Source organism: Nestor notabilis, unplaced genomic scaffold, assembly GCF_000696875.1.
Source record: "Nestor notabilis isolate BGI_N333 unplaced genomic scaffold, ASM69687v1 scaffold13333, whole genome shotgun sequence".
Taxonomy (NCBI): Eukaryota; Metazoa; Chordata; class Aves; order Psittaciformes; family Psittacidae; genus Nestor; species Nestor notabilis.
Window position 1 is genome coordinate 24,715 of NW_009922453.1, and position 24,182 is coordinate 48,896.

General features: G+C 41.8%; 1 protein-coding gene across 1 annotated transcript; it reads right to left on the bottom strand.

Annotated features, from left to right (window-relative positions):
• Positions 1-1,065: 1,065 nt before the first annotated feature.
• DFNA5 (deafness, autosomal dominant 5) lies at positions 1,066-23,633 on the bottom strand. Its single transcript, XM_010011614.1, has 10 exons — positions 23,562-23,633; positions 21,755-21,985; positions 20,432-20,624; positions 11,615-11,786; positions 10,532-10,652; positions 6,191-6,379; positions 4,125-4,252; positions 3,841-4,009; positions 2,243-2,316; positions 1,066-1,296 (listed from the first exon to the last, which is right to left on the bottom strand). The coding sequence occupies exons 2-10, from the start codon at positions 21,963-21,965 to the stop codon at positions 1,066-1,068; spliced, it is 1,488 nt and encodes a 495-aa protein (XP_010009916.1). The 5' UTR covers positions 21,966-21,985; positions 23,562-23,633.
• Between the last annotated feature and the right edge of the window lie 549 nt (positions 23,634-24,182).

Sequence of the window (24,182 nt, forward strand, 5' to 3'; positions counted from 1 at the left end):
GCAGGGGCTGGTTACTGGTCGCCCCCATGCACACCACAGCTGCCCTGTTGTGTCAGCCATCTCAGCCTTGCCTGGAAGCACTGACATTCCACTTACCTGGAACACCGCCTTCCCAAGCCCGTATTTACAGTGGTCTCTGCTGCATTTCTGTCCCATCCACATGATTACAAAAAGATTGCAATGAAAAAAAAGGCAAAACACTCCCAAGCCCAACAGCCCCTGGCAGCTTTACCAACACTTTGCTCTTAGTCAAATAAACAAGCAAAACATCTGCACTTAAAATGCCACATGGGTAAAATGATCATTTCTGGGACGTTTTGTGTGCACACACTGAAAGGCATCGCTGTGCCTCAGAGAGAACTTTCAGAACACAATTTAAACATCAGAAACTTGCTGAGGTGAGTAAAAACTTCCTGGAAAACTGAAATGCTGAACAGAAGCACAAACCCCTGAAGTGCTCCTCGTTTTGGAAAAAGGTTTATTTCCTGCAGTGCAGTTCACATCTGTAAAGCCAAACTACACTGAACAACTGAAACCCTAATCAAGTACCTCTTTGAGAGCCCTTCACTCTGCTTGCTCCAGAGTGAAGGCATTCCCTACATCAAGTCCTAAGTGAGCGAAGCAGCTACTGCATTGCAGACCCCGGCCTTCCACAGCCTGCTGGTTTGCTTGCTTACACAGAACAGTTTGTACCTCATGGTTTTCTCTCATGCATATAAATGCAAACCACCAGGTTCTAAAGCCCCACAGACATGACAACATCCAGAACAGCTACGTTCAATTCCTGTTCCAGGCTTGAATTTTCTGATTCCCCCCCCTTCACCCCTTCTTTCTGCATTTCCCACTGCAGCCACACATCTTAATGAAGCTGCAGAGCAGCAGCGGTGCGTCTCGGGCAGTGCAGAGTGCTCACCCTCGGCCTGCTGAGCCCACCCTGGCCACCATAACCCCCACAGGGGCTGTCCTATGCACTCAACCCAGTGGCTCTACTCCTAGCTCAGACACACCAACACTACACTGCAGAGCTACACAAGAACAGGCGAGAGCAGTAACTCAGCAGAACTCCTACACATTCCCACCTAAAGCAGAAAATCCATACAATGCGACATAAAGAACCAGCGGGAAGAATCTCGGTTCTTTCATAGTTACAGCTTTCACAGAAGACTCTGTCATTTCCAAATTAATGTTTGATGAAGCAAACAGCCTTTGTACCACGTCAAATCCTCCTCTGTCAGTGAGAGTTGCCACCAAAGGACTGCTCAGTGCCATAGAGCCATCAGCTGCAGCGATGCTCGGCTGTGTTTATGAGAGAGAGCAAAACACAGAGACATCAAAAAGGTTTTCCAAGCAGGACTCTCCTGCCATTACACAGCTCACCAGAGAGTGGGAAAAGGGCAAGATTCCCTTTACTATTAGCCTTGACAAGCACATCATCCTCATCCAGAACCAAAGCTCTATGGCACCCTTTAAGGGGAAACATCTCTCCTACAGTGCCTGTTCCCCAGTTCAGCCTCTCCCACTGCAGGACCGAGAATCACAGAATGGTTTGGAAAGGACCTTAAAGCTCACCCAGTTCCAGCCCCCTGCCACAAGCAGGGACATCTTCCACCAGAACAGGTTGCTCCAAGCCCTGTCCAACCTGGCCTTGATTTCCTTGAAGACACAAACACCCCCCCCTTAATCACTGAAGACCACACTGAACTCTCACTCTCGCTCTGAGCAAACAGCAGCACTCCCCCTGCACCTACGTATTTACAGGTTTCTACTATTATTTTTGCCAGTGAGCTTAAAAAAAAAAAGCCCTGCCCTGTTCTTTCAGCAATTCCAATGAATGGCCTCAGAGTTCAGGAACTTCAGAATTTGCCACACCCCAAGCACTGATGCTGTCAGTGGGAAATTCCTGTTTCCCAAGGGCAGATGATTACTGTTACCAAGACTTTAAAATGGGCTAGTGAGACTATTAGTAAATTAGAAGTTGAGCTTAAGTCACAGTCTTCTTTTGCTCACAGCCCATGAAATCTCCCCAAAACGAGGAATGTTTCAGAGGTTTGGGATCCGTCTGCACTAAATTACCTGCATCATTTGCCACTGTCAGACTCTGACCTTGCTAAAGCAATGCCTACAGCTGAAATCTGCACTGGAGCTTAACACCTTTATTGGGGAAGAAACACGGTAAGGCAGAGGACAGAGTCATTAGTGCTGCTGGGCACACATGCTACAGAGCCACATTTTGATTACTCACCAAACAACACAATGCCGGAACTACCTGAAGATCACAGCAGGCACGCAGCAGGACAAGAGTGTAATCAGGCAGCTCTGTGGAGGAAACATGACAAGAGGAAGATTGTTTCCAGTGAACACTGCACCAGGCTGGCTGCTGGAAAGGGCTCTTTCCTAACAGTGAGCTCTGAGGTGGGGTTCTCCTGCTGAGCAAAGACAGGTGAGCTGCATTTTTGTGGCCCATCTGCACATACAGCACCTTGTGAAATGGATGCTGGAGAGCAAAGTGATTCAATGCTGAGGACAGTTGTTACAAGTGCTCTGCTGGCTGCTTGGAAGAGGCTGATCCAGCCCTTTCCTGCCTGCTTCCGAGACTGCGGAATAAGATGGGATGAGTGATGGATACAAGCCCCACACTGACTATCTCTGCCCTTGAGAAAGGTCACCTTGTAGGAAAGGGGATTTCCTCCCCACCATTCTTGTCTCGTCCATAAGCATCTCCCCAGTGTTTCACCCTGAGCCTGCAGGCTGGATGAATCATTTAGGCCTTGAATAAAACAAGAACCTCTGCTCTCAAAATCCATATGAGATGCTGACTTCAGCAAAAATACATCTGAGACGAATGGCCTAGCTGAGAGTGTGCTGGGGCAGGGAGACAGACTAAATGATCCCTGTGGTGCCCTTCAACTCAGAGGCTGTAAATCCTACTAGAAGCAACAGGCATAAACCAGCTTTTGATTCTTGATCCAGCCACATTAACGCCTGGACTTCAGCAGCAGACATTATGTCCAAAGCCAGGTGATAATGCAACACGCTCAATTAACTGCCCCCTTCTGTTAATAGCATCTGACAACTGTTACCACATCAGCAGGTTTCTGTTTTCTGTTTCTTTTCTGTCTCCACAAATGAGTTAAGCTCTTCTACCTGGGTTCAGTGGGTAAATGGATGCACACTGACATTTTGCTGCACACTACCACGTCTAACTAATACCACACTGGACTTCCCTTCGTTATCTTAGTGTCAGGAAATTCTTTATATATGAGAGAGAGGAGAAAAAGCCAGGAAAGTCTGTCTTGGACGTTTCAGGTAGCTTTTAATTAACACTGTGGTGCCAACTAGATTGTGAGGATGGCATTTGTTTGACATTTATGTTTAATCTCCTGTTCCAGCAGCTGCAAAACAACCCTCTAATTGCAGTGTCTCCACATTAAATGCACTTCTGCTAAATATAGTTTGCACCTCACCGATATATGTGTGACACAAAAGACAACTCCTAATTTGTAATTCTCAGCATTTAGGCGGGAAGAGCTCTGTATGCTGTCGGAACAGGAATCAGCCTGCCAAACTGGAAATGCCCACACTCAGACGAAAGCAGAGTTAAGCAATCCTGTGGGAACGTGTATTTTACAAGCACAATCTGTCAGTGATTGAGGGCTGAATTTAAGTCCCAGCCAAGAATGCTAAGCATGGTATACCAAACTCATAAAAAGGGAACAGAACAAATGACAGCCACTCACCTCATCGACTGCTCAAAAGGAGCCATAAATGCTTTAACACAGAGGGAGCTTCTAAAAGGAAATTACATTTAAAAAATGGCCCTTCTTTTCATTCCCAACGTACCAGAGAGAGCACTGATGAGAAGGTGAGCAGCTGAGAAGAGTTCTTCATCCCGAGGCTGGCACTTCTGCAACCTGTACCCTAAGAGCTGCAAGAAGTCCAGGAGGTCTCGTTGTTGTGCAGGTTTTAACTCTGTCAGGTCTGGCTTGTCTCCTGTGCAGATATCATCTACCTGGAAGCAAAAGAGTAAGTAACCTTCTTCAAAAGAGAAAAGTTCCAGCAGAGGAGAATGGCAGCTCTATTCTGAAACTGCTTTTGGGAAACAAGCAAAAGTTTCTTCTTCTTACCACGTCCTCCAGGGCAGTCACCATTTCTTCACAGAGCAAGAGCTCACAAAGGGTTTTATATAAAGCTTTTCGCTTGTCTTCCGGCAGCTTCAAAAAGGGCTGGAACTCAGTCTTCAGCCGTGACAGATCTTGCCCAAGAAAGCAGTAAAAAGTAAAACTAAGTATTTCTACACAAGTGCCAGTGAAAACAGTTAGTTAGCATTTTTACTGTGTGTTTCAGAAGCTCACTTATCACCACATGCTGATTTCTATCAGCACAAGTCATAAGGCAAGGCTGGAACACATCTCATTCTATTACCCTGTGAAGCTAACGAAGCATCAATTTAAGTTTTAAGAAAGAAGAACAGCTACCAAGGATCAACATTTTTGAGTTCAGTATCTAATGTAAACTGAACTAACCATGTATTAGGTTTCTCATTTGAAAGTTCATCTCCAGAAAACATTCATTTATAAGACAGGATGAAAAGTTCTGCTCTCAACTTTACTTCTTAATCTGTGGGTTAATATGAATTAAAAAGTCACAGGTACGAGTCCACACACAGAACTAAAAGTTCTTATTGCAATCCTCAGTTGTTACTGTCCTTGTATTTCACCAGGTACATCAAAGAATTACAACCCTTCACCCCTGACCCTATTATTATTACAAAAATCAGGACAAAAATCTCTTCTTGATTGAAATACTGAATCCATTACAATAGATACACAGAAGCACAAAAGAGTTCACTTCTTCCCCCACAGCTCAACTATTACACTCAAACAAAATGTTTCGTGACATCAAATTACTGCCTTGCTGAAAGAAAAATAAGTTTTCAAGTCAATAATGCCAACTGGAAGGTTGGAATGTGTTTTTCCACGTTCCAAAAATATGGGCACAGAGGCATTGTTAACCTTGTTTCAAAGAAACCTCCCTTCGTGTCACTCCGGTCAAGAAACATGCACGCTTTAAAGATGCCTTTTGTATCCAAAGATTACTTTACTGGAAAAAGAAAAACCAACCGAGCCTCAGGCAGATATGTTTTATACCTGATGCAACTGTATGACTGCCTGTACAAAGAACAGAAGAGGAAACCTACTTAAAATACCTTTAGTAGAAACAGTATGTTTATGTTTTTTTCCAGGAGACAGTTCAGGTTAATTAATGAAAAGAAACCTCCAAGCCTTGTAAGCAAGAAAGGTCCAAACATATGTCAAGCTAAAACAAACCAAACAAAACAGTGCATTCTTTCACAGATAACTGGGTTTTATACGCAGACAGAGTTATTCCTTTCCAACAAGCCTACTACGAAGAATGGCAGAGTTTATTTCAGGACAACAAATACCTATTTTGGTCACAGTTAGTCCACTGAACAGCCAAAGGGTGAAATGCAGAGATAATAAAAGTGATGCTCATCATCAGAACCAGCTGTAAGAACTCTGCCAAGAACTGAAGAACAGTAAAATGTGTTCTGAGGCCTTGATTTGTTTTCCCTTTTTTCATTTCTCTGGTGACAAACATGCCCCTTCCTCCCCCATGCCTACAACAAACAAGTTGTGCCTGGCCATTATACCAGTTTTCCAATTGCCGTTTAAATCACATTTTCATTTTGCCAGCCATAGTTGATACCAAAGATCTCCATAAAGCATCTCAGAAATGATAAGGCTAAATGAAGGGGGGAGATGCCTTTGTGATTTTTGAGACTTAAAATAACCTTTAACTGAGAAGCTTTACTAAGAGTATTTTCCAAATGATGAAGGCATCGGTGGCCCTTTCTGAAGGAAAGCATAAATCATCACTAATCTTACAGAGTTCATCTGGAATATAACAGAACTGGCATGAACACCTGATTTTGTAAGATCATATTTATGACAAAGGGATTCAGGATGTTCCTGGGGAACAGTCTACTGCATACACCTAGTGCAGCAGTAAATTCTTCCATTCTTTCAGTGCATTCCCCTAAGAGTTCCTGATAAGGGCTATTAAAATGAACTACCATAATTTCCTACCCACTATTCTACCAGATTATTTCCTCCTATCACATTGCTTAAACTCACTGTAATGTAATAATGTAAAGTGTTTCTGGTAATACCTTGTTTCAATACACTTAAAGAAGCATGGCTGGGAATGAGGTTTTTAGCCCCAGAGTACATCTCGTTATCAACAGCATCTGGCTGATAGAGAAACGAAGCATCTCTGAATAGTGCTGAAGAGGGACAAGTCGAGCCTTCTGTGCTTTCTTTTTCAAAACCTCCTTGCTGTTCATCTAGCAGACAGAATTCTGTAATTAGAAATTCAATTTAAAAAATAAAATTAATAAAATGCACAAGTAATTACTGAGCTTATACTGTCTAGTGTGCCTGTGCGTGATTTCTCCATGGCTCATCTTTTTCGACATGGAAAGAATGCCAATGGTGGCTATGTATGTGAATTATTGAGCATTACTGCAGCCCTGATGTTTGGTATAGTGTGTGCAGACAGACCCTGTGGTGCAGCTACCAGCTCCAAAACGTGACACCAGCTCATGGGAATTAAGGTAATGCAGGCAGCAAGTAACATGAAAACTTCTCACTGACACCATAAACCTGAATGCTGCATACAAGAGATGCAGGTATGAATTCCTCATGTTTTCTGCCAAGTAAGAGATGCACTGTAATGCTGGCTAAAGGGTCCACTCATAATGGAGACATGTGAAAGCACTTTCTGAGATACGAATGAACTGTGAGAGTCTCTCACAGAGCTGCTTCTGGTCATGGCACTTACAGATTCCCCTTTCTCAGCCCAGCTACAGGTCCACCCCCAAATTCTCCAGATGAGTGGAAAATAGGGGGCTTTTCAGAGATCTTAAAGGACTCCCCCCAGGCATGTTCACTCTGCAATATACTGTCACTTTGCAGTAAGTTCATGGAGAAAACAACACACCTGGCTGGATTACCCTTCCTGCCTTGTCTTCATGACGAGCGCTGGCCTACCTGGCCCAAACAGGACTGCCCATTTCCTGCCACCCTAATGCCCAACCTGATGAGGCCAAGGGACTCCTCAGGTACACAGGAAGCCTTTGTGAAAGTTATGCTGAGAAATCTGGAACATTAAGTTCTGTGCTCATGTGTCCAATATTGTGCCCCAAAGATGCAGAGTACCATCAAAGCCCTATGCATATTTTGATTGTCTTTTATCATCTCAAATGCAAGACCTGTAACTGTAGCCCCAGCCCTCTGCAGCAGGTCTGAGGAGAATGCAGAGAGGCTACCAAGAGAAACTCAATTTTGGAGTAATACCTGACAGCAAAGGGGAGGGAAAAAGTAACTAATCAAGCACAGTGCTCACACGTAGCAGGCACAAAACCTAAATATAACCTTCCTGCAGTTGCAAGAGTCTGTCTCACCAAATTAAGGACATTCAAAGCAGAAGAGAAAGCACAGAGAGCACTCCATCAGCAAAAGGCTTTTCAAAGGGAGAGTAGGGAAAGAAATCTCTGCCACAGAGAAAGACAACAGAGGCCTTTATGCCTACATAACCCTTCAGAGAGAAAAGGGAGATAGAGGAGCAGAGAGCAATTAACACAACTTAAACAACTTCCCAAAGCAATGAGACCCCAACAGCAGCTACGGCATTATAAGGCCAACATAATAATAATATTGGATAATAACAAGGCTTTCACACGACCCCTGAAGGGGGAAGATAGTGCTAATAAACTACCTGCCCTCCTAAGGCAGATTGATGCTAATAGGGGAAATCAATACACAGCATCATGAAAAGTTTTAGAAGACACAGATCCTGCTGTTAAATCTCAGACAGGACTCGATTCAGAGGAAAATACAGGACTCAATGTTTTGTACTAGTAGGGCTGTTAATTTTCTACCTCATTAATTTTGTCACACTCTTTAAAAAAAGAGAAGGGAAAATAAGCAGATGAAAGAATATATTACTATTGTGATATTTTCTCTCTTGAATTCTATTACACTCATCGATGACCAACCTCCAACCGTGCAGTTACATCTTGTTAATCAGAAAATTTACAAAAATGGAAGAAAACCAGAGATAATCAATGAAAACAACCAAAGGCAAAGAGACTCCTTTGCTTGGAGAAGCTGAAAAGATTAGGACTGTTTAATTTACAGTCATTTAAGAGGAAGCAAGTCACATTTATAGCAATGAACAGAACAAAGCAAATCAGGGGATACTACTGTACCTCCTGTTTTCTAAAGCAAGAACAAAAGGACCTGCAGTAAGACTTTAGAGACCCAAAACTGCAAAGCCTGTAATAGGAACAGCTTTTACATGTAGTGAAAAATTAGCTGTAGGAATCAAACAGAATGATCACAGGAAAACATAATGGTAAAGGGATCAGAAAAGGATTAGACCTCTTTTTATTTCTTTTTCATTTCTTTATAAAAATGCCCAAGCATGTCCAGTCACATTAGCCAGAAATTTTATATTCCACTTTTCCTTACAGGATAACCCATACGCTGCCAGTGGCAAAGGAAAAGCAGCAAAAAAACCCAACCTCTTAATGCACCTTATTCCGTAATTATCTGTGAAGAGAATCACATTATGCTACTGGTCACTTTCAGTCTCATGTGAGAGGACTACATTAGTCTCTGGATTCAACTTCAAAGGCTATTTTTATTTCCATAAACAGATGCTGATCACTGCTCAGACATTAAGAAGTTGAAGGTTGGGCACCACCATACTTAAAATCCCTAATTTTGTTGTTAGTTCCTCCAGGTTCTCAATGACACCGAGGCCAGGAAAGACAGCACATTAAAAAAAAGAGGGAAGCCATAGGTTGTTTGACTTAAAACATAAAGCAATGCTGTTCTGAAGCTTAAAAGACATACATTAAACATGAAAAAAAGAAAAAGAAGGATTCTAGATTTCTATCTAGTAATGACATAAGCAGGTTACCAGCTCTACACCTGTGTAGTCAGATAGCCTTAATTGCACCTGATTACTCTGAATTACACTTTTATTATGACCATGAAGTCAACATCCTCTGCTCTGTCTCTGTGTTCAGCCTGTGTCAGAGCAATTCCACATTTCAGAGATTTTTTTTTTTTTTTTTTACAGGTTACATGGTATTTACTTACATTACTGAACCTACAGACTTCCATAATATCAGAGTCAGTTGAAGGAGAATGATGGACAGTACCTTCTACATTTCTTATGTAAATAAAGTGCATCCTGGATTGAAATCTCAACTGCAATACAAATATTTCTTCAACGTATCTCCTGCTTCTCCCCACATCAGTCCTTTTCAACTTCCAGCTTTACAGAGTCCATCTGATTTCCTTCCTTCTTGCATAACATCCCCTGAAACCTCCTTTAGGTCAGGGAGTTTAACTGAGGACAGACAAGAAAGAAAAACCCAAGCGATTCTGCAGAGCAGAGTTACTACTCCCCCCAAAGCCAACTTCAACATTGTTTTTTACTTGACACCTGAAAGTATTTGACCTGAAATAAATAAAGTGTGATCAGAAAACACGACAAGGGCATTTCTGTAACCATTCTGAGAATAATCTATCTAGGAAAGTGTAAAATAGACAGACAAGATTAAATTCCAGTCCTACAGTTTATGAATAATTCTTCCCTTAGCATGACTGTTGTCTGAACATTCCTGGTTGACCATCGATTTATATTCAGTTCACTCTCCCTGCCAACAGGGGAAGGCAACAGCAGGGGCTGAGGGCCAGAGAGCTAGAAGCAAAACTGCAGAAGAAGACCTGGACAGCAAATTCAAGATGTTGAGCAGTGTGCCCTTGCAGCTATTGAAGTTTGCTGCATACTGGGCTGTACTGGCAAGAGCGTAGCTAGTGGATCAATGACAGTGATGTTTCAATTTGGGAGACTGCATTCAGAGTGTAGTGTCCAGTTTTGGACTCCCCAGGTACTAGACAAACATACACATACTGGAGCAATCCGGCAAACAGTTACCAAGGGGCTGGGATTATCATGTGTGAGAAGAGGCTGACATACAGGGTTTGTCCAGCCTGGAGAAAATACTGCTATCTACAGTAGTAGGAAGAACCTTACTGCTATCTACGACTACCCAATGGAAGCATGAAAAGAGGACAGAGCCAGACAACTCTGCATGATGATAGGACAAAAAGCGATAGACACCAGTTAAAGAAATAGAAAGTCTCATCAGTATTAAGGGGAGAAAAAAGTTCACCATGACAGGTGTCAAACATGAGAAAAGGCTGCCCAGAGGGATGGTGGAATGTCTGTTTCTAGAGGTAATCAAAACTTGAATAGACAACGATATGAGCAATCTGATCTAACTCTGAACTTAAATCAAAAGCTGACCCTGCCTTGAGTTGGGGCTTGAGCTAAATGGTGACCTCCTGTGGTCCCCTGAAACCTAAGTTATTCCAAGTTTATGATTTATTGAATAAATAAAACAGGTACCATAGAAAATGAGCTTTATACTTACCAAACTGGCCACTGTGCTTTATAAACAGTTCAATTACACCGTAGGCAATAGTGGTTGCAGGAGGAATTTCAAGGATCACACTAGAATCCTTCATCATACTTCCACTTTCACAAACTGAAACCTAGAGGACAGATTTATTCACTGTTTACCTGATTCAGTTATTATGTAGCTTAGACACAGAATTAATTAAGGGCAAAACAGAGAGAAAGAATGTGTGCTATTCTCCATGATGTCCAGCCAACACACACTATATCTGACATCTATGAAAGGAACTACATGAGCAGCGAGTGAGCAGCACAATGCCAAGAGCAGCTGTCAAACTCTTAGATACCCTCTCCTAGTGCAAAGTTGAGTTCCAGGTGCAGTTTTTGCCACACTGTGTCACTAAGAAATGGACTTCAGTCTCCTGCCCTGCCCTCTTTTATCCTGGCACCCCTTTTGCTCAGCTGGAGACTGGTACCAGGAAGGTCACACTTGCACCGAGGGTTGTTGAACTGCAACTCCCAGATCTCTGCTACTGGAGACACCCTGTACACAGAAGTGAGTCATCTGCAGTTTATAAAAAACCTTACTATGAATGAGCATATGTTTTGACTTTGGTAATTCCTTTTCAGTTCACGGGCAATTTTTCAGATACCCTTATAATGCAGCTAAACTCTGCTCCCATGAGCAAAACCAAATAGCTTCTCTATACATATTAAAACTCACTAGACACAGCAAACATTTTTGATGAATGATTACTTGGCTTTTCAAATAAATTTGCTTCAGCAATGCTTTTTGCTCTTCAGCTTTCACTGAATAGTTACATGTTTGGTTTTGTTCTGCTCTAGGCAGGAATCTACATGGAAACTGAATCACAATTTGACAGTATTGATGGAAACCACATTCCAGGCTCATGCTAAAAGATGGCATCTTTTGCCATTGCAATGGGAGAACATGTTACTTTTCTGAAGTATCACAAGTAAGCAGTGCAGCGAGTTCAAGGTATTAAGGAAGCATAAAAAGTACTCTGAAGTCTATTTGGAGAAGGCATGATTTCTTCTCAGACAATCTGCAAATGTTCTGTTCCTGGCAGAATTTTACCTTTACTATTTTTGTGCTGCATCTCACCACACCGCTGATTTTCTCTTCTGTCTGGATGTGTTCAGTTATCGTACACTTCTGAGTTGTTATTATCTTTTCTCTCAAGATGCAGAGCACTTCACGTTTCCTTTCCATTACTTGTTGCAGTAAACTACTGCTTAGATTTATTGTTCTGAAAAAGAAAAGATGCCATTAACAACATAAATACTGAATTGAGAACAAAACATTTTCTTAATTGCTTGAAGCTTTTATTGTAAAAATAACAGTGGTTTCTGTACGAACAGTCTCCTCAAAATCATTATGTCCTCTTTTTTATTTGGTAGCAGTAGATACCCGTATTCCTCAACAAGTCCTAGCACAAGTATTGAATTCTTGATTCCTCACTGAGCAAAAATGGCAGTTGCCTAGCTACTTTTTAAGCAAAAAAAGAAAGGAAAAACTACAGACAAGTTTAAGCTTCCAGTGTACTATGAAAACAATCAGCCAGGCTCATGGACAATGGACTGAACCTTCTGTTACAGTAAGCTCACACTGACGTTAACAAGACCATGGCAGGGGATGCTGGCTAACCATTCTCTTCAGTCTCACGATAGCACAAACAGTGTCAGTAACTCAGTGGCTCCCACCCTGCAGTCTTCACTCCAACGAATTACTTCTACCAAAAAGGCTACTGGGGAGTACAAACAGAAGACCCGTCCTCCTGGTCCACATTATGAACTCCCTGCAGCCTAGCACACTACTGCATACATTATGCATGCACACACATAATGACAATACTTACAATAGTGTAATACATAAGCACACAATATAATATAATTATCCACACACCACAAAGCTCTGCTTAGAAAGAGTGACGTTGCAGTCAAGCTACTTAAAGGTAGGAAATAAACAGCAAGCAACCTCCAGTCTGGTTAGTTTCTCTTCCTGTAATCAAGCCCTTATTTTCCCTTACAATAGTTCTCAGTTTTTTCTCTCTTACCTGACCAGGCTGAGTCCCATTTCTCACCCCTCATTCACCTCAGCCTTGTACCACAGCCAGCCAGCTCACCAGCCCCACCTCGTGTAATTCTCTTCTTTTACCCTCAGATGACACCAGCTGTTCATGGCTCTCAGCCTTAGTCTCCCCTCCTTCCCACAGTTTATTATTACCACTTCCCAGCCATGTGGCCAAACTCAGTCTCATTTATCTCCCTGTCACCAGTCAGTCCCACCACCTCATCTTTGTACATCCTTCTACCTCTCACAGGTGTGCCATCAGGTGTTCCTCAGCAGGGGAGGTGACATGGGCTCCTTCATGCCCAAGAGCTGATGTCCAGACTCACCTGAACTAGGACAGCTTGGGGTAACCACCACTAGGAATGCTGGTTTGGCATCTAAAGGCCCTTGTGCAGGCAAAGGAGCGCCCTGACATTCTTGCCGCCAAATTCTGAGTCACCAGAACTTCTTGAGGGATGACCAGCACCCTAAAAGAGTGATCACCTCAGTGCCAACCCTCACACCTTGCTATGGATCTGTTTCAGTGTTCACTTAGACCGTGAACTGGCTGAGTGGGATCAGCACTGACCAAACACTGCAAAGGGCTGGACAAGAAAACATGGAAGAGATTTCATGGACTTGAAACTGAAAAAGATGACTGGAAAAAAACCCCAACAAACCCACCCGCTATAAACTCCTGTGTTATTCACCAGTATAACCTCATGGTTCTCAGTTACTGACTGGGACTGTCACAGACAAAAGACAAATTAACTGTGGGAGGGATCTCAAATCTCTAGCCCCTGCCTCCAACTTAACAGGTCATCCCTACCTCACAACATAATTCAGTGTGTGTTTAGATGTGCTGGAGATCTTCCTAAAGTAAGGTTCTTCTGCTCCTTCTAAGAAAGAAAGTGAACTCCCAGAAACAATGAGAAAGGATTATTTTCTAAGCAAAGATGACAAAATTCACTACCTTGGCTTCTGGGGTGTTAACAGACCTTCTGGTAACAGTTAAAGCAACTTCTTAACTGTATCTAATTGACTAAAATGTGTCAATTACAGTATACTTTTGCAAAATACCCATTGGGCGGTCCCCAGATGAGATGTCATATTTTCCACAAACAGATAACTCAAGCAAGACAGTTGGAAGATTAAAAGACTGCTATCCCCGGCTCAAGTTATTCAGTCTTTTCTCCTCCCTATTACTGTAAATGGCATTTACTCATGGAGCTGAATGGCAATTCCCCAAAAATGTGACAGAAAGACATGTCTGACTCAGCCTTATTTAAATACAGATATCTCCACATTTAATTAAAAAGTTTTAGATTTATTGGATTCTAGAGGTTTGGATTTACGCAGTCTGCATAAGTCTGAAGTCAGCTTGGGTCTTTATTAAATTAAAAATATCCTGAGGCAATTTTTGATCTTTGGAGAGTTAATGCTTATATGAAAGTTCAATCAGTTGGAATGAACTGTCTGAAAACCTTAAAGTTGATTGTTTAACCAAGGGAAAGAAAATACCTCTGAAGCAATGCAGCAGGCACCAGAAAAGCACCCCCAAACGTTCCTGAGCTTATTAATATGATGTTTTTTCTTTTGGTTGAGAGCCATGCTTTATGCTTGGAATGCAATGAATCTTTGGATTAAGCAAAAATTGAAGAAATGTCAAGCAATCACAAACACCACTGCTCTCAGAAGCGTCTGCCAAACCAGAGCTATTAGTTATCACCATAACAGACCATCAAGCCTATCATACGCTTCACAGTAATTATTTATGATTCTGAAGAGCTGTGCTAAGCATCTTGAAAATACAAATTAATGCACTAAGAACTTGCAGTTTTAACATTTGACCTAAGAAACCACAGAAGAAATACAATGAAGAAGCATGAAAGCAATCTGTCATTTGCTTTCGTATGATGTATTTTTTGCTTGGTTTAGAGGATGACAAACTTACCAGATATTCTCAAAAGTTCCAGCAAAAGAAACGAAACAAAAGTAGAAAAATGCAGATTAAATAGATTTGCTGGGTTTGATAGAGCATTAACATAAGAAACGTATAAAATATGATTTCACTCTATAAAAATGAAGGACCAAAATAATTCAGGAAACTTTTTCTTACATCAGGGAACAGGGGTGTTTAGTCTGGAGAAGAGAAGGCTCAGGGTGGACCTTATCACTCTCTACAACTACCTGAATGGAGCAAGCAAGTGGCCAGTCTCTTCTCCCAAGTAACAAATGATAGGACAAGAGGAAACAGCCTCAAGCTGTGCCAGGGGAGGTTCAGACTGGATATTAGTGAAAATGTCTCCAATGAAAGGGTAGTCAGGTAGTGGAACAGGCTGCCCAGGGAGGTGGTGGAATCACCACCCCTGGAAGTGTTCAAAAACCATGTAGGTGAAGCCCTCAGTGATATGGTTAACTGGGGGACTTTCCAGTGCTATGGTAATGGTTGGACTTGATGATCTCAAAAGTCTTTTCTAACCTAGTTCATTCTATGATGATTATGTCCAAGGTGAAACTGCCTCCAACCCCATCATGCTCCTGGCTTTGAGGTTCAGATGCAGAACTAAGAGCAGAGTGGCAGAGGAAGGAGTCAGAAGACACAGACAGGTAAACAGGCCTGGTGAAGAAATTTCTGAGGCAATGCTGTGCAAGCTGACACAGCACTGGAGGCTACTCAGAGACACTAAAACAAGGGTACAGAGCTACCTGCTTCTGTCCCTGATGCAGCACTCCTGCAGGCACTACGTCTCAGAGGCAACTTTGAGGTCCTTCTACACAAAGCTGCATTGTGTATCAGAGACACAGCTGCTGCCTCAGCATCAAGATTCAAGTGATTTCAGTGGAATATATTCAACTGTAAAGCCAACAGAAATGCTCTCCTCTTCCCACTAAGTTTAGTGAGTACTGGATTCAGAGCTTCAAAACACATACCCCTACCACAGCTACAAATACCTTTTGTTTTAGGACAGCACACTTAAACGCTCTCCTCTAGTCTTCTGGCACTGAACTTTTTATTACAAAACCCCTTGGACTCCAGGACTGTGTGTGGGCATATCATAAGTTATTACTGCAACACAGCCTGTGGAAGGCAAAACATTCTGCTCTTCTCAGCGACTCCAACAAGAGACAACATGAGGTGAGTAAATACCCAGCTTATCTAAATTATCACTGAAAATAGTCATCAAGAGAGAAATGCAACAGGGTTAAAGTTTAAGAATCCGAGCAGGGCTTAAAGTATTGCAGGGCAATGGCCACTAAATCTATCAGTGTATTTTTGCAAGAGCTGAACTCATTTGCTAGCATAACACCCTGAATATCAAGAACATACCTGAATAACAAGAGATGGTTGAGTTAAATCCCTGAGAATAAGTGCATGCAGGCACACAAATTGCATTGCTTATTTCTTATTTCACAGGTCACATTTCAGACCTTTTATTTCTGTTCCACAATCATCACTCTCATCATCTCTTTCACTGTCTATTGTACAAGAGCCCTCACAGATCTTGCATGACTGGTACTACATCACCATACTGCTTCCCACCATGAGAAGTTGAGCTGAAGTACTTGAAAGTTATAAAAAGTTACTACATGAAATACAGTGAGATGTTGGTCTGCTAAGTCCCATTATCAACACACAAAGTATGAGCCTGTGTGAATGAAGATAATTTAAAAGATAAAGATTATGGGTTTTTGTTTGTTCTGCTTAAATAACCTTCCTGAGGTCAGTGATTTACTCTACTGGAAGCTCTACACGTCAAACATGAACAGAAAAGAATTTCTGTTTTGATCACAGTCTCTCCACATGTAACTGGATTGAATACTTCCACTCTCCTATTGCATTATAGGCATTCTTCACTTTTCATTCAACATTCTTCTTGCATGAGGAAACCAGTGGAAAACAGACAGAGGTGCAAAAGCAATTTGCTGCAGACTGGAAGGAGAAATGCAGGAAGAAAGGCAGAAACCAATGGAAGGCAAGAGAAAACAGACACCACCTGGCAACAGAGCAGGTTCTCACAGATAGAGGAGAGAGCAGAAGCCTGCTCTGAACTCCACAGCAGAGACTGAGGGTCTTTCTTTCAGAGGCAGAATCTCTGACCAGACTGTCCACAAAGGACTCACAGTTTTTTGTCACCAGCAAACATGCTGAGGGTACACTCATCAACGCCATCACCCAGATGCCTAATGAAGATGTTAAATAGGACTGGACCCAGTATTGTCTCCTGTGGTACACCGTTAGTCCCCAGCCTCCAACTAGACTTTGTTCTACTGCTCAACATGCTCTGGGCCCAGCCATTCAGCCAGTTTTCAATCCAGCTGTCTGCTCATCCAGTCCATGCTTATCAGCTTCTCTATGAGCATCTTATGGCAGGCAGTGCTGAAAGCCTTAAAATAGAAGACGGAATATCCTCTTAATTCCAGAGCAATATCACTGAGCTAAAGGCACACAGCTCTGACCTGAAATCAGTATATTACAGTACTCTGTGATTTAGCAATCACAATGTAGTATGAAAAAGAACAATGCAAAATAAAATATGCTGAGTTTATATACCTAAAAGTACCATTTAACTTGATTTTTAAATTGCGTATTATGTTATTGTGTTCTGCATTTACTCTGTCATTGCCTCTGCAAATCAGGCAGGATTTCATCCTGCACCCTTCAGCTGATATTCCTTTTCAGAACAGGAGAGGCAATGCGACACTGGAATCTAATTAAAAGATCAGCAGGACTCTCCTTCAGAAGGTTCACCTCAGAAGTGACAGGAACCCGATTTGCTGCCACTGAGGACTTCCAGCTTGCTGAACCTTGAACACTCACACGACTTAGTTTAGAAGGCACAGCAGCATTTTTTTAGAGTTTTCTGCTATTTATCTGCAATTTCCATTTAAACAGCCTAATACAAGAATTCCATTTTAAAATGCAATTTAATTAGGCTGTATATGTAGGAATAATAAACAAAACAGTAACTGATGAAACAAGCATAAGGAATGTATGTCATTAGATGAAATCAAGAACACTTTGTTGACTCTCCTCTCACAAGGACTGACAGGCAAACATTCATCTTTGCATGCCTTGCATCCCAAAATCACTAACCTGTAGGTACCAGCACTCCAGAATGCTGAATTCCTGTATTCCACACAACGCTCCACGAACAAGACAAAAACAAGAAGCTTGGACAGAATCCTCCATAAATCACAGAATATTTATGAATGAGTATCTGGGATTTCATTTGTAAGGCATTACCACAATTTCCAGTGATCCTGGCATTATGCTGAAGGAAAAAAATTAACATTCTGCTATCCTCAGCATCTCCAGTGACCTGGCAGAAGCCAGACTGACTGGGTATCAATTATACACTTTGCATAATAAGCTTTAATAAGCTACGAGCATCTTTTTTATGAACTAAGAACTAGCTCCTTGTAGCTAGAAGGCACACACATTAACCTCATCTACAGTTATATTCAGATTGGTGTAGAGCTACTGAGTTTACACATACACAAGAAGACACTATATTTCTAAGTATCTAGTTACATGCAGTATTATAGCCCCAAGATGTGATGAAGTAAATCTGATTTGCTATGGGAGGATTATTTGTTTGAACAGAGCAGGTAACTCACTGCAGGAAGCTAAATAAAAGCTTGCTCATCTAAACTGAAGTTACTCTGGTTTGGTTTTCTATAGGACTCTACCTAAATCCTGACTGACACTATTTTACTGGTACTAGATGCATACTAATTTTACAGACCTGGTACACACATTTAGTCCAGTATTTTCTGTTTTTAATAAAGCATTTAGTGCAGAGATGGCAAGGTGCCTTATTAGAATAAGTTTGTTGACTTGTGAACGCTCACGATACAAAGAACAGCAGCCACTTATTCCTGTGAAAATGGATTATTTCTAGAACATCAGCGTATCTAAAGCAAATTTACAATGCTCCTGACAACATCTGCGCTGATAACAAAAACCTATCATCTTTGTCTTCAAAGCATCAGCAAAGGGTATTAAAATGCATTACAGCACCTGCTACAGATCTAAGGTACAATGCTATAACAAACAAACCACTCTCATCTCCCACAAGTCAAGACCTGCAATACAGAGTAGATCCCTGACTTGTCAGCTGGTTGCCAAGTAGGCTTTGGTCCATGACTGTCTGATTGCAAGATTAAATAAATACAATTTCAGAGTCGGACAGGAAGTGTTGCATATCTTGTAAATTTAAGATTATAGTTCCCCTCAGCTATTACCATAGCTATATTACTGTGTAACAGTGAGCAATAGATCATAGAATGGTTTGTGTTAGAAGGGACCTTAAAGACCATCTAGTTCCAGGTCCCCTGCCATGGGCAGGGACACCTCCCACTAGACCAGGTTGCTCCAAGCCCTGCCTAAAACCTGGCCTTGAACACTGCCAGGGATAGGGCAGCCACAGCTTCTCTGGGCAACCTGTGCCAGGGCCTCACCACTGTCATAGCAAACAATGTCTTCCTAATGTCTATTTTAAATCTCCCCTCTTTCAGTTCAAAGCCATTCCCCCTTGTCCTATCTCTACATGCCCCTGTAAGAAGTCTCTCTCCAACTTTCTTTAGGCCCCCTGGAGGCACTGGAAGCTGCTATAAGGTCCCCCTGGAGCATTCTCCAGGCTGAACAACCCCAGCTCTCTCTGTCTCCATAAGAGGTGCTCCAGCAATCTGAACATCTTTGTGGCCTCCTCTGGACTTGCTCAAGCAAGACTCAAGGTTCACAGTCCTCTTGTGTTGGAGAGCTGGATGTAGTACTGCAGGGGAGATCTCACAAGAGCAGAGCAGACAGGGAGAATGACATCCCTCAACCTGCTGCTCATGCTCCTTTTGATGCAGCCCAGGATACAGTTGGCTTCCTGGGCTGCGAGTGCACACTGCTGGCTCATGTTCAGTTTCTCATCAACCAACACCCCCAAGTCTTTCACATGAGGGCTACTTTCAACCCAGCCTCTGCCCAGCCTGTATGTATACTTGGGACTATCCTGACCCAGGTGCACGACCTTGTACTTGGCCTTGTTGAACTTCATGAGGATTGCACTGGCCCACCTTACAAGCACGTCCAGGTCCCTCTGGATGGCATCCCTTCCCTCCAGCGTATCAACCGAGCCACACAGCTTGGTGTCGTTGGCAAACTTGCTGAGGGTGCATCAATCCCACTGTCCATGTCACCGACAAAGATATTGAACAGGATCGGTCCCAACACTGACCCCTGAGGAACACCACTCATTATCTCCACTGGGATACTGAGCCATTGACCACAACTTGATATTCTCCTACAGTGGGTGGTTCTTCATTCTAACTCTTATGTAGATCTACAGATGTGTGGACCATGCTGGCTCACCTTTGCTATTCCTTCGACTTCAAATAATCCAGTTTTCTAGCACAGTGGCTCACACAGACAATTATAAAGCCTGCTTACAACAACGTAAGTAGTACTGAATTCAGTTTCCACAGCATTTTCACCACTAACATAGAGAAACTAATCCATTTTTTTCCCGGACTCTTACCTCAGTACAGTCCCCCAACAAAGGATTTGGCTTTTGTTCCACAACGCAATTCATGCAAATACATAAGATGAAATTGCAGAGAGATGTTTGTAAAATGAAAGGGAAAAGTTTGACCATGAAGCTTTCAAAATCTGGAAATGTTAATTTTTCTATATATGATTTATCACCTAAAAACGACAGCTTACAATAAAAATAATTCTCAAACTATGGCAACACTGCAGAATCAACTGTTTGGTGATCACAGCTGGCCCAAGCCTTTTCAGCTCAGTAACCTTTCCCAGCCATTACAAGGCCCACATTAAAAACATACCTGTCCTTGACATCTTTCATAAGCTGCTGCAAGTCAATCTCCTGCTTCCTCAGGTTTCCAAATGAGGACTGGTTTTCCACATAGCCCTTTCCTCCAGCTCCCAGGCTGATCTTTCCAAATGAAGTTTCAATGCTTCCTTGAACAAAATCTTCAAACTTCCCCATATATTTTGCAAAGTCAGACTCCACGATCACTAGGAAAGCAATAAAAGTGATTTCTGCTTGCAAAGAGAAGTGCTGAAATGGTCCTGAATTGATTGGAAAAACAGCAGCTTACAGAAAATATGACAAGTTAGTGAAGGGCAGCAGTATCGAGAAGGTAAATAAATGAAATCTACAGTTCTGCAACTCTTACTTCTGCTTCCTCTATGTTTTCATCATCTTCACTCTGCTACCTTTTATATTTTGCCATTTTAGGAAAACATAAGGTGATTGAAATGCTAAGCTCAGATGCTATAGAAGAATCATAAAGAATGATTGAAATTTATTTTAGCTACAAAGAAGAACTGCAAAGCAGACCTGCTTGTACAGCAGGGTTAGTATCTTACCATTATCTCGACATATCTCATTATAGGGCTGTCCAAAGCTCACTGAAAACCAACAGAAGCATCCAAATGGCTTAAAACAACTCTGAATCTTGTTCACCTATCACTGACTCAGCATCAGCTAATCTTCCAAGCCAGCTACAATTAACATCTCAATTTAGGGACTTACCTATTTTCCTGTATGGAATTGTGACACACCTAGAAGAACGGGATTCCAGACTGTTAATCCTAAAACCTGATAAGGACCACTACAGCTGGATGAAGAACGAAGTACAAGGGTCAACCGCTTTTAAGAGTGTGTGCAAGAAGAAAGGAAGCAGAAATAAAACTTGCTTGGCCATGCCTGTACAAGCATTGACTGGGCTACTGTCACCACCAAACCTGTTTATGCAGTGCTTTTAAACCAGGAGCACAGCATAGTTCCACACTACTGTCACTGACTGGAATCCCCCAGCAGTATTTTAGGGGGGTTCCTGCGCCGGCAGATAGCACTGTTGTTAAACAGCAGGACTGCATGGCTTGACAACCTTCAGCACATAATTTCAGTAGCCTATCTAGGCAAAACATTATCTATTTTTTTCTTAACAATTATTGGTTTTAGTTAAATAACTAGTCAAGTGATAAAAGATCCAGTCATCTCATTTCCACAGATGGAGAACAGTTCAGAGCAGTCCTCTGAAAGGAGCCCCCTAGTAACAGGATTGAGAATAACAACCAAAAAGATCAGGCTTTGCATTCTTTTTACCTGCAACAGTAGTGCTGCCCAAGTATGGCTTTACCTGGTTTGATCGGTTTGTCTTCAGTAAGCACATCACTCAGGGTGACTGTTAAGAAATGATACTTGGGCTTCTGCCAGCACCAGAACTTCTTTCTCTTCGTAACTAAGCTCAGAAGTTGCAGCTTGTCTGAGGCGTTCAAGTGGGAGACAGGGATTAAGTCACCTCCACTGTCAGTTTCTCTCACAAAATTCTTTGTTGCTTTTGCAAACATCTTGGGGAATCAATTAAAGCCTGAAAGAATACATCTGGTTTTCAACAACTGCAGCTGGCAAGGATAAATATGCATATTGTCACTTTAAGATTCTCTTCATGGCATTGGTAATAATACAGGAACAGCTAGTGTTTTCACCCCATCTTTTCCACTCCAAACTGGGAATCATAACAGTTCAAACCACTTATCCCAAAGTAAAAACGTTTTCATAGGAACAGATGAAATAATTTTAATTAAGATTTGAAATAAGCAACGGTGAATAAGCAAAGAACAATGCACTGCAAACACAATATGTGAGGCTTAAACATTACAATAATAACACATGAAATTTATGATACTGCAGACAACAAAGAGCGGTAATACATGGGTGAGAAAATAAATATTCCAACATACACCTGAGAAGTTCCTTCAAGGAATAGTTACGGGTAATTAATCAGTTGGGGAGGAAAAAACTTACTCAGCTTACCTGAAATTCCAAAAAAAAGCAGCTGCTAATGAGCACCCTGCAGAAACTGGCTGGGATGAGAGCACCCGGGCAGTGGCAGAGGACTTCTGTCTCCCCACACAATCCTTCTTTTATTACCTAACATAAAGTTATCTTACTCCATATATGGTAATTGGGGGGTATTACTCACACAAATTATCTTGATCCTTTTAATAGTAAGTAAACACATGCAGGGATAATAACAATTCTCTATAAAAAGCAACAAATATTTGTGCTGGCATCTTTGTGACTAGGTTTTGCTTCTGAACTCTGCCCCTGAAAAGTCCCCATTAGTTTTATTCTTTCTGAACCTTTCTACCTTCAGTGTTTTCCAATTTTCTGTTTTCCATTAGCATAACTACAGCTAAATTGAACATATGGTACTTGAAACTGTTATTTGTGTCTGCTAAATTGCTACGTACATTATCTTATTCCAGCTTTTAAATGCCTTGAATTAAGAAATGATGGCATCTCTTATGGTGTAAGGGTTTATCTCAAGCAATGCATTTTGCTGTATCTACAAGGAACCTTTTCAATACGGAACACTAGCTAAACTCACAGGAGAAATGGTAAAAATGACCATTCACAAGTGCTAAACACACAATTCTAACAAAGTAATTTTTGCTCTTTTTAAAAAAATCTAATCCTTTTTGTATTCCAGCTCTGTGTCATTTGATCTAATCCTATTTCCAGAATTAAATATTTTCTTTTTTTTTTTGTAAGTTGGCAGCATTTCTTCAAATTCCCCCATCTGACACTGAGTGGAAAGTTTAACTAAGATCATAAGATCTCTTAGCTGAGTATCCACACCTTTGTGATTAATTACCTGTCCTGCTCCACAGAGATGTTAGATTTGTCATGCACAAACGCAGGACAATAATTAGAGCAGACTTCAAGCAAAACCTGGTATTTGCGGACCACTGAGAGAAAATGGAACACTGAATAAAGACTATTAGTGGTTGGTCCACAGGCTCCATGTTTCAGTACCAGTTGGAGGACAGAGGAAAAAAAAGCCTCTTGCAGATGGGAATTTACTTTCCATTAGCTTTTCCCAAATCCCATTTCAGGTAACACTGCACACAGTATTTTCCAATTCATGTTGAGGTATCTACCTCCTCATGAAACCCCTGTGGCCTACACTTAGTTCTCTATATAAGCAAGTAAAGGATATTTCCCAACAACACCTGCATGGAAGGGATTTGAACAATGTCAAAGCCAAGTGACATTTTACTGAGGAGTCTTCTGGGACTTCCACTGTAATTGCGACTGCCACAAACCTGCAGAACAAGCTCAGCTATATGCACTGGGAATATTTCCACTGGCTTTCTTGTGGAAAAGAAATTCCCAGTGGTGTTTTCTCTGACCTTTTCCTAAACTCTGAACTGAGACTGTTTATTTCATTCTTAAATTAACCCTCCTGAATATCCCTGGTACTGACCTCAGTGACAACACTTTAACAGAATGAGCAATGCAGCTCCACTGCAGCAGGAAAAAAACCCCAAACAAACAAATTAATCCCCCACCAGCCCCCAAAACTAGTTTTCTTTTTCCCTGGGACTTCTTTTGTATGACACAGTTATTTCAGCACCAGCCAGATGACTGATTTATAATGGAAGGGACCATCAAGAAAATTCTCAGGGCCTGTATTAGCTGCTCTTCCCTCGCAGAACCTTCTTCCAACATTTCTGTGCTTTACGCGACTTACTTTCATTCTGATCCCATTCCTACACACC

Coding starts and splice junctions, on each gene's coding strand:
- DFNA5 (XM_010011614.1), bottom strand. CDS start 21,965: ATGTTTGCAAAAGCAACAAAGAATTTTGTGAGAGAAACTGACAGTGGA. Junction 20,625..21,754: donor AGACAAACCGATCAAACCAG/GTAAAGCCATAC, acceptor TTGCTTTCCTAG/TGATCGTGGAGTCTGACTTT. Junction 10,653..11,614: donor GCAGCACAAAAATAGTAAAG/GTAAAATTCTGC, acceptor TCTGTCCTCTAG/GTTTCAGTTTGTGAAAGTGG.